Source organism: Melopsittacus undulatus, chromosome 4 (assembly GCF_012275295.1).
Source record: "Melopsittacus undulatus isolate bMelUnd1 chromosome 4, bMelUnd1.mat.Z, whole genome shotgun sequence".
NCBI lineage: Eukaryota > Metazoa > Chordata > Aves > Psittaciformes > Psittaculidae > Melopsittacus > Melopsittacus undulatus.
In genome coordinates this window covers 101,128,573-101,147,058 of record NC_047530.1, presented here as the reverse complement: position 1 = coordinate 101,147,058, position 18,486 = coordinate 101,128,573, and the positions used below count along the sequence as shown (strand labels likewise).

At 48.0% G+C, this 18,486-nt stretch overlaps 1 protein-coding gene across 3 annotated transcripts in view; it reads left to right on the top strand.

Annotated features, from left to right (window-relative positions):
- The first annotated feature begins 3,510 nt into the window (after window positions 1-3,510).
- The window catches only part of XPNPEP1 (X-prolyl aminopeptidase 1), a 33,735-nt gene continuing 18,759 nt past the window's right edge, over window positions 3,511-18,486 (top strand). Inside the window, exons 1-6 of one of the 3 annotated variants that reach the window (XM_034062097.1) lie at window positions 3,511-3,663; window positions 5,027-5,118; window positions 7,909-8,039; window positions 16,143-16,206; window positions 17,852-17,956; window positions 18,256-18,348. In XM_034062097.1, coding sequence (XP_033917988.1) covers window positions 5,064-5,118; window positions 7,909-8,039; window positions 16,143-16,206; window positions 17,852-17,956; window positions 18,256-18,348 — 448 coding nt within the window. In that variant the 5' untranslated portion in view covers window positions 3,511-3,663; window positions 5,027-5,063. Of the gene's footprint in view, window positions 3,664-5,026; window positions 5,123-7,908; window positions 8,040-16,142; window positions 16,207-17,851; window positions 17,957-18,255; window positions 18,349-18,486 lie in introns of all 3 variants that reach the window. The other 2 variants (XM_034062098.1, XM_034062099.1) reach the window with 2 other exon arrangements.

Genomic DNA, 18,486 nt, shown 5'->3' with positions numbered 1-18,486 from the left:
TCTGCAAGGAAGGGAAGAAAATTAGTCTAAATTTTAGTGCTCAATGAGTCAGAACCAGTTAGAAGTAACCTCCGGGTACAGAAGCCTTCACAACATGGCTCTGCAGTACCTGGTGCTCAATAGCAACTAAGAAGCTCTTGCAGACATCAATATATTCCCTTCTATTTTCTGCTTCCTTTGGCACATTTTTAGGAGATGAGAATGCAGACTTTTTTCTATTTCAACCATTTATTAAATCAAGATCTTGATCAGGAAGACAGAATGAGGACACATTTTGGTCACCAAACAATACAGAAAGGTGCTCTCAGTGGTGGCTTAATTTGTTTTAAATTACAGAGAGACATCAATATCACATTGATAGCCTGCCCATAGTAGTGCTTGTTATTCCTGCCCTGAGCTGGGACCAAAGCAGAGAAAGGTAATCAAATTCAATCCTCCTGGTGTGCTCCCTTCTCACTCTGGGGCTGTAGGGTAGCTGCAGGAGGCAGAACAGATCTCTTCTCACACTGTAGCTGCTCTCCTTGGACTGGCTGTCGACAGGCAGGATGTCACCTCCAGACCTGCAGGAATTAATGAGTCAAGTTCAATGTAAACGCTGAGCCCTGTTCTTCCCCTTGTACACTGAGCGCTGTGAGCAGCCTGGTTATTTCATGCTCTGGACAGGCCCCAAGTTGCACTCACACATAGGGAGTTTATTTTCTTTCCTTCTCTATTTGATTGCTGCTGCTCCCACGGCCTGTTAGCTAACCCAAACTGATTTAATAATGATTCACTGGCAAAAAAATAACCAACCAAACAATTCCACTGGCACAGGTGTTAAGATCACCTTGCATTTAGTCACTGCCCTAAATTCAGCCAAACAGAAAGCTCTGGAGGCCAGGAAGAGGCTACACACTATTAGCTCTGCCCCTGAAAAGAGAGTGTGGAGCATGTGGGCTATGCCAAGGAAGGGCTGGAGTCTCCCGTTCCCTTGGGTAAAATGTGCACAAGCCAGAAGAATAGGTGAGGAAAAGGCATCCCTGTGGTACAACTAGAAAGGCACATGATGGACATTAGGAATGCTTTGGACTGCCCCATTCCCTTTCCCTGGGCTGGCACAGAGCTCAGCAGGTGCAGAGCTCTCCATAACCCTCTATTAAGAGCTGCAGGCAAATGCAAAATCTAACCCCAAATTATTACCATGAGTCAGAGGAGGCTGAAGGGACCGTTTCACAACCCTGACTGCATCCAGCTGTAGAGTTCACCATGGGCAAAGGATCTCCATGATCATTGTGCCAGCGCTGCAGTGCTTTTAAAATGTCCTGACATGTGCTTTAGCATGACCACTGCTGGGTTCTGGCTGTTGTCCAGGTAATGAATCTTCTCAGCAAGCATTCTGCAGGCTGAGCATAGCGTGATCTGTAATACAAATGCAAAACACGGATGTATTTACCCTGAGGGGGACACTGATGTGATGATCTAAATGGGTCTTTCCGGCCCAGGCTGCCTGGATTGTGTAAGTCCCTTGTGGACAAGGTTGGAAGATGGGGATAATAATCGGGAAACAGCAATTAGCTTCACCCAAGCAGATTAACAAGGGAAGAAAACTCTTCCTACTATAACAGTCATGGTCACCGGCTTTCCCCCTTCTCTCCTGTCCCTCCTCAAGGACAGCCTGCAGCCTTGGTCCCATCCAACAGCCTTTCCCAATGCTGGGATGATGGTTGCAAGCCAGACCTTTTATTCTCTTCTGTCAGATCACAGGTATTGCTGTGTTGTGCCCTAGATTTTACCTGAGATGTGTGAGACAGAGCTCCACAATGTGGAGAGCTGCAGAGGGCAGCAGCAAGGCTGCAGGGGGGCTAGAATGGCTCAGCTTAGAGAACAGAGAGAAGAGGGAGCAAGACCCTTTCCAGATGTACATAGCAAAAGGGCAAGGGGCAAGCTGCAATGAGGAAATTAGAATCACAGAATAGTTATGGTTGGAAAGGACCTTAAGATCATCAGGTTCCAACCCCCAAATTCTGCTTGGCTCTCAGGAATAAAGCGTTTCACTCCAGGGTGGTCAGCACTACCACGGGAGGCTGTGCTTCTCTGTTCTTGGAGATACACAAAACCCAGCAGGAGAGTCCCTAAACAACCTGCTCTAGCTTTGAAGCTGGCCTTGCTTTTAGCAGGGGATTGGGTTAGAGACCTCCAAAACCCTCTTCCCCCCATGAATTATTCTACATGTCTCTCATCATGTTTTTGCTTCATGCTTCCCCTGGAAACACATTAGCAGTCTGGGAGACCAGGTGGCTCAGTAAAAGCCTGGATTGTGTTGGCTCACTAAATGCAGTGGCAAACATTTGTCAGTTTGTGGGTGAAGATGTGCAGGCTATGCCACTGGTGTGGACTGAGGGAGAAGAAGGATGAAGGGCAAAGTAGCTGCTGGCTGCACCTTTTCTCCTCCGGAAAAATGCCAACAGACTGAGGCCCAAGGACCAGTTTCATCAGTTGATCTTGTATCCAAAATGTTCTCTCCTGCCAGCAGGATGCTGAATGTAGTGCCCAGCCTGTGTATCTCTGAGGGGCTGGTACTGAGCATCTCCTAGTCCTAAGGGCCCAGCCCAGCATCTGCTCTCCTAATGAGTCTCCAGAATGCACGGGAGACCCTGAACTAAGATGGGTTTCACTGAGCTCCATATTTTCCCTCTCTCTTCTTCCTCATACAAAGAGGGGTGGCTGCGGCACTGTCCCAGCATGGGGGACAGAGTCCCCAGGGCACCGACTGCTGCAAGCAAACCCCTCTGGCCCAGATGCAGCTGCAAAGCAGCTTTTTTACTTTGTTATAGCCTTTCTTGGTGGTGATCTTCTCATTCCTGCATTTCTGTAATCACCTCCTGGCTTTGTCAACAGGGGTGACTTATAGCCCCACTGTAAAACACTGCCGGGGCAGAGGAGAGTGGTGGAAGGTGTTTTCATTAGGAGCATGCATAACAACCAACTGTATTTTACAACAGTTCCACTCAACACTGTTGTTACAAACACTGTTGTCACTCCCCCCTTCCAAGCACAAAACTGATGGTCATCTATCTCGAAAGCAGATGGTGGAGCCTTGTGCTGAGGCCTTGAACAGTGATGGGATGCGGGACGCTGCCGTTCTCCTGCAGCTGTGCTCAGCCCCAGAGAGCGAGCACTGCCAGAGCCCACTCACCCGCTCCTCCGGCACACCGGGCCCTGCCCTGCCTCCTTTCCCCCGCCTCGGCCGCTCCGCAGCACTATCGGCTTCGGAGCCAGGCCGGGCGGGAGGGAGAGGAGCCAAGCCTCAAATCCCCGCTACGGACGGTGTGTTTGGGAGTCGCAGAGCGAAGCGGATGCAAGGGCCGAGGTTCTGTGGAGGCAGCCCCGAGGCGGCTCTCTCCACTCCGGTTTTACACCGCGGGGAGGCACCGGCAACCGCCAAACACCGACACTTCCCGCAGCTTGCGGCACCCTCGGATCCTCCGCCTGGACCGGAACACGGAGCCCTGCGTCCGCAGCTCGCTGCCGAGGCTCCCCGAACACCGGCCTGCGACCGCCGGCCCCGCTCCCGGTCCGGATCCCGGTCCCATCCGTGACACCCGCCCTCACGTCACCGGCGTGGCCGCCGCTGCCCACGTGATCGCTGACGTCGCGGCGCGGCGGCGGGCGGGCCGGCGGCAGGTGAGGAGCGGCGGGGCGGGGGCAGGGGAAGGCCTGAGGCCGGTGGGTGCTGCGGGGCAATGGCGGAGCACGGCGAGCGGGTGTGCAGGGCGTTCGGCACCGCCTGGGCCTGGCCTCACAACCGGCACCGCCAGCCAAGCCCCCTGCGGTTATCCGAGTCCTGCCGGGGTACCCGGGCCCTCTCAGGCAGGCCCGGTCAGGGTGTCCAGGCCGAAGGGGCCCTGTCAGCCTGTGTGGGGTTAGGGAGGTGCAGGCCGGGCTGGGGGTGTCGGTGAGTTTGGTGTGCAGGGTACTGGGGGGCTAGCTTTGGGGTCTGTGCCTCAGTGCAGGACTGTGAGTGCCTGGGGTGCCCTGCATGCGGCCAGCCTGGGCAGGAAGGCCTGGCTTTGGGGCAGTGCTGCTGGTTCCTCATGGTGCAAGCTGACATACTGATTTTGAGCACTGGCGCAGGGTGCCCAGAGGAGCTGTGGTTGCCCCATCTCTGGCAGTGTTCAAGGCCAGGTTCGATGGTGCTTGGAGCAACAAGGTCTAGGGGAAGGTGTCCCTGACCGTAGCAGGGGGTTGGAACTGGATGAACTTTAACGTCCATTCCAGCCCCAACTATTCTGTATGAACAAGCATATTCATAAATGAGAGAAAATGAAGAGGAAATTATGAGAAGAAGAAGCGTATGTGAAGCAAACAGGACATAACCACTCGGGGTGGTCTAGTGCGGCAGACACAGGCAGCCCCAGATGCCTGTCACCTGTTCTTGCCTCCCTTCCCCATCATGGCTCTGACACACCATGGGCCTCATGTCCCCAGCCATGGCCTGCACCCGGGGTTGCAGCAGCCCATTGCTCTGCGTGCATGTGGGAAGTAGGAGGAGACGTCTGGTTCCTCCAGCAGCACTTTAATGGTTGCTCTTTGACCTGTGTGTCTGATAGAGGTGTTCTCCAGGCAGGATCCGGCCAGGGCCCTTGGAGAGCTGGCTCCTGTGGTCTAGTGAGTTGTAGGTAATTTATGTCTAGACAGTGACAGATTTTGGGATCCAACTCTGTCATCATGCTTCAGAAGTACTTTGCATGTTACTTCTGCTCTGCCTTAGTTTCCCCATCTCTAAAGTGGGGACTCGCCTCTGACATAATGGTTGTGAAAATGAATTGGCATAAACTAGCACATGCTTGTAAGATTTAATTGTAAATCTTGACTAGCAAATGGCTGGCCCTTGACATCCCTGGCTCCCCCATGATTCACCCTCCATGCATTTCCAATCTAGCCAGGGGAACACAGTGTTAATGGACTTCCATCTCTTTGAGAATTAGAATGTTTTATGGAGGGCAAAGTTTGTCAGCTACTTCAGTTTCACCCTTTGCTTTCTCAGGCACAGTGAAGCTTATGAAGACCGAGCAAAAAGCTGAATGGTATTTTGTGTGAGCAGAGGCAAGAGGCATCCAGACGTGGGGAACTACAGAGGCAGGTAACACAGGAGTGTGACACCTTGGGGAAAGGGCAGGGAATAGAACTGTTTCTTGCACTGCTAAACCATAGGATTCTTAAGGTCATCCAGTTCCAGTGCCCTGCCATGGGCAGGGGTGGCTCACACTAGACCATGTTGCCCAAGGCCATGTCCAACCTGGCCTTGAACGCTGCCGGGGATGGAGCATTTACCACTTCTTTGGGCAACCTGTTCCAGTGCCTCACCACCCTCACAGTAAAGAACTTCTTTTAGCTGTGTTTGGTGTTAATCACTGGGGTGATTAAATAATGATAGAGAACCTGTTTTAACTTTGTAGAGGCTTATAATTATGACCCAAAAAAGAAAGGTCACCTGTTAAAAATTATGGGGAGACCAGAGTAAATGACTACTAAAGATGTGGGAGAAAAGAGCTTCACTTCTGGAAGCTGAAGACAATTCTATTGGAAAGATTGTGAAGGATTTTTTTAAATCCATTTCTTATACTGTAAGGCATCTAAAATAGACGTCCTCCTCAATATGGGTTTTGTTGGTAATCTGTTTTAGTTGTGTTTTAATATTGAAAGCAAATCTTTCAACAGTGAGAGTACTTTGTTTTGTCCTTGAGAGAATCTTTTGCTTGCTAAGAAAACCATGGCTTGTCAGCAAGGAGCTTTATTAAAAGGGAAAGCCTTGTCATTCCTTGCTTGTTTAAATGAGACTTTCAGGCTCCTGGAAACAAAGCACAGGTCAAGAAAGGAAGCTGTGTCCTTATGAGTCTGTAGAAAGAGATTCTTTCTTATTGGCTGGTTGCTGTGTTGTTGCTTTTTCTCCTTTGTGCTTTTCCTTTGGACATAAATCAGCAGCAAAGTTATAGAATGGTACAGCAGCTTGTTACAGAGGACAGCCAGAAACAATCATATTATAATAAAGTCCAGTGTATCTTGCAAACACTGTATAAACTATGAGATTTGTCCTGGAAATAAATCTGAGGTATTATCCCACTGGAGTCAAGATACCACTTTGAGGATTTAGTGTATGGTGCCTTTTGAGCACAGTGTACCTGTGGGCAGACAATCAGTCACACACAAGTCCAGTGTACTCCAAACTTCCTGTGATGAGACCTGTGGTGGTGTTGGGCTGGGATTTTTACTCCTGAAATGTATCAGGTCTTGGTTCAGTTTGTGACTTGGTCACAGCACTGCTTGGTGACCTTGGTCAAATCACGTCTTCCTCTGGTTTGTGAAATGGACGCAGCTTTCTGCCTTCCTGTTTAGATAGCAGATATCACAGAGAGGGTCTGTGCTTCACTGGGTTTTGGCATAAGACTGTAATATCACTTGGGACTCCTAGCAGTTACTGAGGCTTAAATAGGATAAATACTTGGATAAGCAAAAAATGTTTGAGACGTGCATGCTATTTGCTTCTCCCATGTATGATCTGTTTGTGGATGTGGCTGTGAAATGAATTGTGAAATGAGCTGATCAGAGTTAAATACTGCATAGCATGGCATTAAGGCAGCCCAGAGCCTATCCACCTTGCCCTGGACAGTGACAGCATTAAACTTGCAACATCCCAGCATGTTCTTAAAAACTTGAGAGGAATGGGTGGAGAACCAGAAAGGGGATTATCCCACTTTGGGCACCCTTTAGAGATGTGACTGAAGAAGAGCTGGAGAGAACCTATGAAGAGGTTCAGGTTTCTTGATTTTTCATAGATTTTCAGGCTAGGCCTCTCCCCATCTTGAACATCCTCTGCAGTCAGCTGGTGCCTCCCACTGCAGCCTTCACTTGTGCCAGCATGGCATTGTGCTCTGCTGTGTCACAGTGTGTGGTGCTCACAGCAGGCCTCAGCTGCTGGTGGTTTCTGGGTAGCAAATGGAGAGGCTGGTGTTCACTGCAGTGCCAAAGGTACATCGATTGCAAAACCACAGCAAGGGAGAGGGATTGGCCCATGCCCTTGTTTTCCCCTCTGATCTGCTGCCTTCCATCCAGCCTGTGCCCCACCCCTGCCTGCTGCCAGCCATGATCTGCAGCGCATTTGCCAGAGGTCTTTAGAGAAGGTTCCTTTAAGCCTCTGTAGTTGTCCTCTGGCAGTCACTTTCGAGAACTCAGTGGGCAGTTCCTCCTGTTATCATTGTGTTCTTGCTACATGAACTAACATGCAGCCCTGAGGTAAATATGGCCAGTTAACACATCCCTGTGAATGTCCTTGGCAGATTTCTTTTTTCTGAAACCCTGGGCTATAGTGACAGTTTCATTCTTAACTCTTCCATTTCTGAGTTCCTGACATCTGTGGCTTCCTCTCCCAGCAGCCTGTGCTCCTGTGACATGTAAGCTACAGCATCTCTGCCCTGAGAGTGAAAAGACTGAAAGTTTCTCTTTGTGCACATGATGCGTGGGGCTACTTGTGATCTGTGGGTACTTGGGACCATCAACATCACATGCCAAGACCTTTCCTGGCTGTCACAGGGCATGTCTGAGGTGCTCTGCTTCCTGCTGCTGTCCACATGTAAGAAGGGTCAGCAAGCATGCTGAGCTTTCATGTATCACCACAGGGGTGCCAGTCCTTCTATGGATGGGAGAGGTCCTTTACAGGATAAATCAGCTTTGACTCTCTGGCCTCAACTTGATCTCTCATGCTCAAGGAACATGAGTGAAGAGACAAGACAGCAGAAATTCTGGGCTGAGAGGGATGATGTTGTCACAGTTGTCCTCAATAGAAGATTCCAGTGGTGACTGCCTCTAGCCTGTACGTGTGAGTAGCCTGGGATGGCTGGAGAAGCTCTGAAGTTTTGTGTTTTGTTTTAGTTACAGGTAGGAAGATGAGTCCAAAAATTACAACAGAGCTGCTGAAGCAACTGCGGCAAGTGATGAAGAGTCCCAAGTATGTCCAGGAGCCTGTCCAAGCCTACATAGTGCCCTCTGGAGATGCCCACCAGGTATGGATGTATCAAGGGAGTGATAGCACTTTCCTTCCCTGCAAAAAATAAAAGCCAGGGGTAACTAAAGTCTTCCTTTGTTCATTCATTTAGAATCACAGAATGGTTTGGGTTGGAAAGGACCTTAAGATCATCTAGTTCCACCCCCCCTGCCATGGGCAGGGACACCTCACACTAAACCATGTCACCCAAAGCTTTGTCCAGCCTGGCCTTGAATACTGCCAGGAATGGAGCATTCACAACTTCCTTGGGCAACCCATTCCAGTGCCTCACCACCCTAACAGTAAAGAACTTCCTCCTTATATCCAATCTAAACTTCCACTGTTTAAGTTTGAACCTGTTACCCCTTGTCCTGTCACTACAATCCCTTATGAATAGTCACTCACCAGCATCCTTATGGACACCCTTCAGATACTGGAAGGCTGCTATGAGGTCTGCAAGCAGCTTTCTCTTCTCCAGGTCTGAACAGCCCCAACTTTCTCAGCCTGTCTTCATATGGGAGGTGCTCCAGTCCCCTGATCATCCTTGTGGCCTCCTCTGGACTTGTTCCAACAGTTCCATGTCCTTTTTATGTTGAGGACACCAGAACTGCACACAATACTCCAAGTGAGGTCTCATGAGAGCAGAGTTAGAGGGGCAGGATCACCTCCTTTGACCAGCTGGTCACGCTCCCTTTGATGCAGCTCAGGATACGGTTGGCTTTCTGGGCTGCGAGCGCACACTGCTGGCTCGTTAAGTTTCTCATCAGCCAACACCCCCAAGTCCTTCTCCGCAGGGCTGCTCTGAATCTCTTCTTTGCCCAACCTGTAGCTGTGCCTGGGATTGCTCCGACCCAGGTGTAGGACCTTGCACTTGTCATGGTTAAACTTCATGAGGTTGACATCAGCCCACCTCACAAGTGTGCCAAGGTCCCTCTGGATGGCATTCCTTCCCTCTAGCGTATCAACTGAACCACACAGCTTGGTGTTATCAGCAAACTTGCTGAGGGTGCACTCAATCCCACTGTCTATGTCACTGACAAAGATGTTGAACAAGACAGGTCCCAACACCGATCCCTGAGGGACACCACTTGTTACTGGTCTCCAGCTGGACGTTGAGCCATTGACCACAACTCTTTGCATGCGGCTATCCAGCCAGTTCTTTATCCACTGAGTGGTCCACCTATCAAATTGATGTCTCTCTAATTTAGAGACAAGGATGTTGTGTGGGACAGTGTCGAATGCTTTCCACAAGTCCAGGTAGATGACATCGACTGTTCCACCCCTGTCCATCATTTCCGTAACCCTGTCATAGAAGGCCACCAAATTGGTCAGGCAGGATTTCCCTTAGTAAAGCCATGCTGGCTGTCACCAAGCACCTTGTTGTTTTTCATGTGCCCTAGCATGCCTTCCAGGAGAATATGCTCCAAGATTTTGCCAGGCACAGAGGTGAGACTGACTGGTCTGTAATTCCCCGGGTTATCCATTTTCCCCTTCTTGAAAATGGGGGTTGTATTTCCCTTTTTCCCGTTGTCAGGGACTTCACCTGACTGCCACGATTTTTCAAATATGATGGCCAGTGGTTTAGCAACTTCATTTGCCAGCTCCTTCAGGACCCGTGGATGGATTTCATCAGGGCCCATGGACTTGTGCATGTTCAGGTCCTTAAGATGCTCTCGAACCAGATCCTCTCATACAGTGGGCCCAGGGTCTTCATTCTTGCAGTCCCTGTGTCTGTCTTCCAAGTCTTGGGTGGTGCGGTCAGAGCATTTGTCAGTGAAGACTGAGGCAAAGAATTAATTAAGAATCTCAGCCTTCTCCAGATCCTGTGTAGCCAGTTCTCCTGATAGCTTCCAGAGGGGGCCTATGTTGTCCCTAGTCTGTCTTTTATTCATTACGTACCTACAGAATCCCTTCATGTTATTCTTAACATCCCTAGGAAAGTTTAATTGTAACTGGGCCTTAGCTTTCCTAACCTGGTCCCTAGCTTCTTGGGCAACATCCCTGTATTCATCCCAGGCCACCTGTCCTTGCTTCCACCTTTTATAAGCCTCTTTTTCCTTTGAATTTTTCTCAGCAGCTCCTTATCCATCCAAGGAGGTCTCCTGGCCCTCCTGCTGCACTTCCTTCTATTCAGGATGCAACACTCCTGAACTTGTAGCAGGTGATCCCTGAATATCAAACAACAGTCTTGGGCCCCTCTGCCTTCTAGGGCTATATCCCATGAAACCTTGCTAAGCAGGCTCCTGAAGAGGCCAGAGTCTGCTCTCTTGAAGTCCAGGGCAGTGAGCTTGCTGCACACTCTTCTCACTGTCCTGAGGATCTCAAACTTGAGCATCTCATGATTGCAGTTTTAATTTTTCTAGCATAAGAGCCTGGGTAACCTGAGAAACATCATGTTGGAAAAGGTTTCTGGAGTCTGTTCAGGAGGCTGAGGTTTTATGTTCTTGTAACAAGTCAGCGTGGATGTTCCACCAGCAACTTCTCATCAGGTTGTCTCCAGGGAGCTCATGCTGCAAAAGAACGGGGCTTGCAGAGCACTTGCTGTCCCTTTCCTGGCTATTGGGAAGAATGGATTTAGTGGGGAAGGAAAAGACATTATCTAGCCTTTAGTTTCCCCATTAACACCTCCTGATCAACAGATGTTCTTATGTGAGGTGACAAAGGGTTAGCTGCAAAACCCTCCCTTTGCTAGATCCAGTTCTTGGTTGGATTTGCTGTCTTATACAAAAGCCCTTCAAATCCCATGCAGAGGGACATTTGGAGGGGCAGGGAAGGAGCAGGCCATGCTGACATTTCCCCTTCAGTGCTACTTTTCATCAACTTGTTTTGAGCACTAAAGCCAGGAGGGAAGTGAGGGCTCTGGGTGGTAACTCATGGCAGTAATTGTTGTGTGCCGCTTCCACTGGTAAGAGTTTTATAGTCCATGACATGAATTTTAAATGGCTGAACTGCCTTTTGCCTCCCCTGCCTCCTCACATGCTCTTCTGCTCACTCTGTTAGGAGACCCAAGAACTGCCAAGGGTTTTTCCCTCCTCAGCCATTTTCAGGAAACAAAAGACCTGAAGCTTTCCTGGCTCACACCCAAAGCTCCCTTTTACCCCAGGGTGTGTGAGAGCAAAATGCAACTGAATCGGAACCTTTGCCCTTGACTTGGCACTGGGGTGAGCTGAGTCCAGACTTGCCTGTGCCTTGGGACTGTGTGTGCAGCATCGTGTTTCCTCCTGGGGAGATCCAAACTTAGGCAGGTAGAGGGAAGGCTTTTTCTGCAGCTGCTATTGTCTGCTGCATTCCTGCCTCAAGCTGCCTCTGTCCATATATAACTCTGGTTTCATTTCACTAGACGTTAAATGCTGTCATGTGAGTTGAAGAATGTGACCCCCAGGACTTCTGGGGTTTTCTGTTGCTTGCTTTTCCTTGACAGAGTGCAGTTAAGCAGAGAACCCCATGTTGCTATTTCCTGCCAGGCGAGTTGGTCAGGTTTCTCTGCAGAGCGAATCTATCTGAATTGAAACGATTACTAAAAGCTGCTGATTCTGGAGCCTCCTGAATAGCTAGTGCAGGATTTTGTCTGTGAGCTTTGGGAATTAGTGCAGTTTTAGGCATTGGCAGGAACCTCTTGATCCCACAACAGACTTACTGATTCCAGGTAAATCATGATGAGCTGAGATTTGCAGCTTCTCCAAGTTCCAAGCAAAGGTTTGTTTCCTGTACACAGATAGGAACTTTACAGCCCTGCAGTCAGCGTTTGCTCTCAAGCAGCTTCTTCTGTGAGTCAGAAGGCTGCGGTTTAATGATAGCCAAGTTTTGGTGGCTTGAGCCATTTCATCCGCACAGCTCAAGATACTTACTGCTGTCCTTGCCTCACTCAGCTGTTCCTGAGGCTGCCCTGGGATCAGAGACCTTGTCAACAAAGAGGACTTTCCCTCCTCTGGTTTTAACATGGGGTTATGATTAGGGGAAACCTTATTCCTTTCTAGTTGCAAAGGAACTCCTGGATTGCACTGGTGCTGATACAGCCCAATGCTGCAACTTACTGATTTCTCTTTGTAACATTGGGAATGTTTGAGTTCTGAGCTCTGTGGTACTTTAGTATTGGTTTTCCTGCAAAGTCTAGAAGGCTTAGGTTGTAATACTGCCAGGAGGCTTGCCACCAGCTGTGTCCTTTGCTTTCCATGTGTAGTTGTGTAAGGAGCTGAAGGACTTGCAGAACTTCTCAAACACATCTGTCTCTGACTCTGATTTAACCAAGGCTGATAATACCTTGGATTGGTGGCTCCTCCAGCCAGCCCTGAATGTTGGCTTGCTTTGACTTTTGATAAGAAGTTAGAAGAAGCAGGCTGATTCCTTAGGAATGTTGGTGGTCTAAAGGCTGATGAACAAGGAGGGCAGTCCCAGGCAAAAGTGGGCTGAAGTCCTTAGAAAGAGCTTCCTTTCAGGAGTTCTGTGTGGATCTTGTGACTGGAAGACTCAAAGGATCAGGAGGAGGTGAAATGCTATGCTTTTGGGAATGAGGCACCTAAATCCTTTGTGGTTTGGCTAAAAGCCTCTCTGAGCTTTGGGATGTTGCAGTGGTAAATGCAGGATCCAATTTATGTTGTGTCACTCAATTTACATTGAATTTGGAGTTTGGCCTTACGAGAATATTCAGAGATTGGAGGAGCTTTCTTCTTAATGGGAGGGAGTGATGTTTGGATTACAGCTTGGGTTTGGAGCCAGTCACAGCTTAACTGGGGCTGGCTTCCACCCTAGGCCTTGACTTGGTGAAAACAAATTTGGTCAGATCTGGCTGGTCTTCCACATCAAAGAAGCACCTGCCCAGCTCAGGGCCTGTGTTTGGGTTGGCAGAGATGCTGTCTTCTGCTCAGGGCTGGCTCCTCTGAGACGCACTTGTTCAGAGCCAAGGAATCAACGAAGTTATAAAGCAAGAGACGGCTTGTGTGCAGGTTGTACTGACCTGTTCTGGATATTGCCAATGCAGTTAGGTTTTTGGCGGTGAATACTGACCTCCCTCCAAATACACAGCAGTGTTTGTTCTTTAAATGCATCGGTGTTGTAGCTGTAAGGGCCGTGAGCTTCATTTTTCATTGCTGATCTTTGGTTGACACTAGGATAGAATACGCTTCAACATGTTAATGGCCCAACCAGGCAGGCTCTGGTGATCAGCACCACTGATTTTCTTTGGGCTTCTTCCTGGCTTAGCTGAGGGTTTCTGTGGTACAGCCCCAGTTTTGTCTGTGTGTCAGAGACTGACAGGTGTGGTGCAAAGCAGACATGAAAGGCCCAAGGAGAGCTAGGTTGAGGGCCATCAGATCTGCAAGACAAGCCCCAGCGAAATACTGTGCTGTGGCCTGTACTTTGTATGGCATACGCAGGTGTTCCCCTTGTAATTTTAGCTTATGCAAAACATGGGCTCATCTTTGTGCAGTAGAGGGTTGCTGCATGGAACAGAACAGGTGGGTGTGCAAGAATTCAGACTGACAGATGAATGAACCATCTTCCCCTCCACATCCCTCATACTCCTTTTTAAAGCCCATCTGCCTCATTGTAAACTCAAAACATTCCCTGGATTTGTCTGTAAGTGGGACAGCATGAGGTATTTCCCACACAGCCAAGGTCTTCATTAGCTTAGGTCACCTTTTGCTGGGTCTAAAACTGATGTGATTCTTTTTTTTCCCTTCAAGATTTTTCTTTTTAATTATTTTAATTAATTTCACTGTTCTGTGCTGTTAATGCAGCCAGCTCAGTGTTAACCCTTCGTATGAATGTGAGATCCCTTGTCTGCACAAGCAAACTAGCTTGTAGTCTCTGCTGTGTTGGTCAAGAGAAAGGGAAGAGAAATCGCTGGTCTGATTTGAGCTGTACTTAGTGGTCTGATCCACAATGGGGAATTCTGAGCATCCCCTTTAGGCTTCTGACCCTGAGAGACTGTATCCCAGCTTTGAGTTGAGATGTATAGAAGGGGGAGTTGTAGCAGTTCGCAGGCTGAATAGTCATTAGGAAAAGCTGAAATGGGGAATCCTTCTCAGATCTATATGGCTCTGCCTTCATATCCTGTCCTGCTGCTGTGAGACAGACAGCTGGGGAAATGAGCACTTGATTCTTTTCCTGGTTGACTTTATCCTCTTGATCTGCTGGTGTTGTTACATTAAAGGGTGTTGGTGGTGCTGTGGTGGGGTGAGGTGGATCCAGCTAGAGGTGTGCAGAGGGCAGTCATCCCTTCCTGAGGAGGGTATCCTGACCACTCTCATCCCCACGCCTGCTGAGTGTATGTCACAGCCCTGTGGGGCTGGACAGGACAAGGCACAGGGAACTGGACTGGCTCAGAGAAGAGGGTGCCCTTGGTCTCAATACCCGTCCCATTTCTGCCAACTTTCATTAGTGGTTGGTTAAAATAGAGGATTTCTTGGGAACATATCTCAGGATACTCCCAGGAGTCTTCCCTGGCAACCAGGAGCAAATACTGTTCAGCCAGATCCTCTTTTGGACAATAGGTTTTATTCCAAGGCTCAGTTTCAAAACTAGTGGTGAATGGTTGATAGCTGCTGCCTGTGGTGTCTCCCATGAGGGGAGGAGCATAGCTGTTCTGGAGGGGTTTTGACCATGGAGTGATGTGAAGGAGAAATAAAGAGTTGGCTCTAGGTGCTTTGAATTGTGCTTCGTACTCCCTCCTGTGCTTTGAACCCTCTGCCTTCCTTAGAGCAGTAAAGAGTAACAGGTTTGAAGGGAGTATTTTCTAACAGTCAGGTGCTTTTAAAACAGACCTGGCCAGAGACAGGCAGATGCAGTATCTATCACAGCAGGAACTAAAACCACCTGAGAATTGGGCTGTGATTTCCCTAAAATGTTTTTTTTCCCATAGCATAGCTGAATGCAGGGAAGCTTTATGGGCAGAGGAACAGGCTTTGGCTTCAGACCATTTGTAAGATACAAATGCAGGGGTTTTGCAGCTCAAACATCAGTGCTGTCAGCTTGGATTAAGCTGATGTGCTGACTTGTACCAGTTAATTACCAACTGTATTCAGCAGTTCTGACCTCCCAGCTTGCCAGAATGGTATCCCATAAAAATGGTGTGTGGGCCATTTCAAGGTACAGTTCCTTTAATTTTAATGTCCTGTGGATGTTGGATATCTGTGCATTCTCAGACTCGTCTGTAGTGCTGCCAACAGATGTTTCCACAAACACAGGTTGTGATGGTGCTTGGGATGAGGATGAACTGGTAATCCTTGATTCTCTCTTGCCCACTCTCCTGGGTTCAGGAGTAGCAGTCATTTTTCTCCTTCTTAGTAGCTGGTGCAGTGCTGTTTTTTCGACTTTAGCCTGAGAACAGTGGTGATAACACTGATGTTTTTAGTTGCTGCTAAGTAATGCTTGCTCTGACTTTCTCAGTCTCATGCTTTGCTGGGGAGGAGGGGAAGCTAGGAGAAAGCAGAGACAGGACACCTGACCCAAACTAGCCAAAGGGGTATTCCGTAGCATAGCACGTCGTGCATAGTGTATAAACCATGGTCTGGTGGTTTATGGTGGAGTTGGGTTTTGAGTAGGCAAGGAAAAAGTGAGAGGATCAGCACCTAATTATGAAATGTCCTAAGGGTTAAAGGTTTTCCAGTTTTATTACCTTGATGATTTTCTTTCAATGTCATTGTAGTGGAAAAAAAAAGTCTTCAAGCAATTCCTATAAATGCCAGTGAGAGGACTTCACTGGAGATAGTGAATCTCACAGATTTTATGCGCTGATTACCCTGGTCTCCCAGATCAAGGGGTGCTTCTGGTTTCCCTTCCTTTCACATTGCAGCTTCAAAGGCAGCATTTGTTTGTTGCCCAAAGGGGAGGCTGAGTGTGAAATAAACATCTGCAAACTCAAGCACTTCAGTGTTTACAGATGTTTGTGGGAGAAAAGTGCTGCAGCTTAAGAAAAACCCCAAAAGCAGTTGGACATAAATGCAATTTAATCACAGATGATTAAATGTTCCAGTAGAGTAGAGCCCAGGATTTTTAACTCATTTTGTTCTCTCTGTGGTGTCCTTTAGGAGAAAAGGCTTATCAAAGTTTCTGTCGTCAGCTGATTCCCTCTCCCCCCCCCCCACCGCTGCTATAAATAATTGCTGCCTCTTTTGTTTCCTAGAGCGAGTACATTGCACCCTGTGATTGCAGACGGGCATTCATCTCTGGATTTGATGGCTCTGCAGGTACCTTTCCAGAACTTGGGTTCTTTCTTAAGTACATAATGCCCCTATAAAGAAATATTCTCATTCATAACACAGAGGCAGTATAGAAAAGGAAGCCTATCCAGCTTGTGTGAACTGTTTTCTTCCCATTTCAGCATCTGCAGAGTTATGTCTTGGCTGCCCACTGGAATTATGTAATATCAGCTCAATAACAAGCTTTCAGAAAATGGTTGACCCCTGAATGAACCTCTCAGAAAGTAAAATCCAGTTTAACTCTTTCATGTGGTGTTTGTAACCTACAGTCATTCCTTTTGATGTGCAGGTTTTTACACTGACCATTTGGGCTGGGTGAATAGTAGATGGACTTCAGCTAGCCTCTGTGTTTAAACACAGCCAGAAACTGCATTTGGAAACAACACTGTGGAAAAGTTTGCTTATCTTGCTGAGACAGGATGTTTTCTTGGCTCTAGGATAGGTCTGTTTCAAAAGACCTAGTTTTTACTCTAGCTGTGCCCTAAGCTCTGCAGCTGACTCTGCTGTGTGATTGTTGGAAAGTCACTTTAGTCTTTTGAGGTCTTTTCCTTTCTAATTGCAAATTGGTTTAATAAATACTGCTACCTATGTATTTGGAGAGTCCATTCACCACTTCCTATGAACTGCTCTGGGACCTCATGTGAAAGGTTGTAAATCCAGGGCTCTGAGCTGCTGTTGATGGATAACATGAATCCTGTATTAATTTTGCATCTTCTGCATGGCCTCTTCATAACCTTCTTCTCTATTTTGGGTCCTTGTTATGTTCTTGGAAGGTCTGTGTTCCCAGCCTAGCAGTGAAGTTTCACCAGGGGCTCCCCTTGTGTTTCTTGCTTCATCTTTGCAGAATGAAGCAGCTTAAAATGGAGTTTGTCTTGGGGAAGTTTGGTAGAAGACAGTTAATTCCTGTTTGGAAACTGCTCTGCTAATATGGACTTCAGTGTATGGTGACAGAAAGCATGGCCAAGATGCAGAGATTCAAAAGACATTTTGTTTCTGTATTGCCAAGGGCAAGGCAGCTACAGTGTCTTGCTGAGATGTCACTGCCCCTCAGCTGTGTGCTTGCATCCCTCCATCTGGAGTCAGGGGAATGGGACAGACATTGAAACCAGCAGAAGTTTATGTTTGTATTTCCTGTTCAGCCATCTCTGTTAGGGCTGGAACATTGGGAAAGGGATGCAGCTGACAGCTGGAGTGATACCCATGTCTGCTGGCCTTTAACAGCTGTTTCTTGTGGATGGCCAGAGCCCAGGCTTCCTCACCTCAAAAAGAGGGGATGGAATCCAGGGATGTACAGTATGTGTTACTGTGACAACAACCAAATGGAGACCACAGTCTGTTACAGAAGGTTTGGAAAGTCCCATTTATCCAGTTCCACTGACTGGTGGAGATTGCTTAAGTTGCTTAAGCAATTCATTAAGCTGCATCTTAGTGCATACTGTCCCTGAGAGGATTTGGAAAGTTGTAGTGCAGGGTGAACAGTATCTCCACTGAAACTGGACTAACCTTTGAAGAGGTGAGAAAAGCTGCCTTTCTGAGAACTGGGGTGCATTTCAAATGCTCTCCCTGCTCTCTGTGTCTCTGCATGGTGGCTGCTCACCTCTACATCACTGCATCTTTCTGTCTTCCTGCCTAGGTACTGCCATAGTAACTGACCAGCATGCAGCCATGTGGACAGATGGACGTTACTTCCTGCAAGCTGCACATCAAATGGATAACAACTGGACACTCATGAAAATGGGTATGCAGGAGACTGGGATACTGCTCCACTGATAAATGGGACAATCACAGACCATTTGGTCACTTCAGACAGGTTATGGCTTGGCCTGTAGGGATTTCCCATCATGCAGGGACTTAGGAACATCTTGGATACACTGCTCCTGCTTTAGTGTCCTGTGGCTCTTCTTGCCCATTGGTCTAGACATTCATTAGTAGACGTATTTGATGCATTAACATGGACTTTGTGGGTTGTGTGGGAGTGCTTCAGTATGACTGATGATTTGAACCTATTTTTCTTTTTGTTCCCTTAAATCCTTGGAGGTCTGAAAGATACACCAACTCAGGAGGACTGGCTAGTAAGTGTCCTTCCAGAAGGCTCGAAGGTGGGAGTGGACCCTTTCATTATTCCAGCTGGTTGGTTTTACTTTATTTTATAACTCTGGGTTGGGCAACTAGATCTTGCTTCTCTAGCTAAGCTGTTGTATGATGGTATGTAGATAACCGTATTTCAGCCCAGGTGGGATGGTGGGTTAGATAGACTGTTATGCAAAA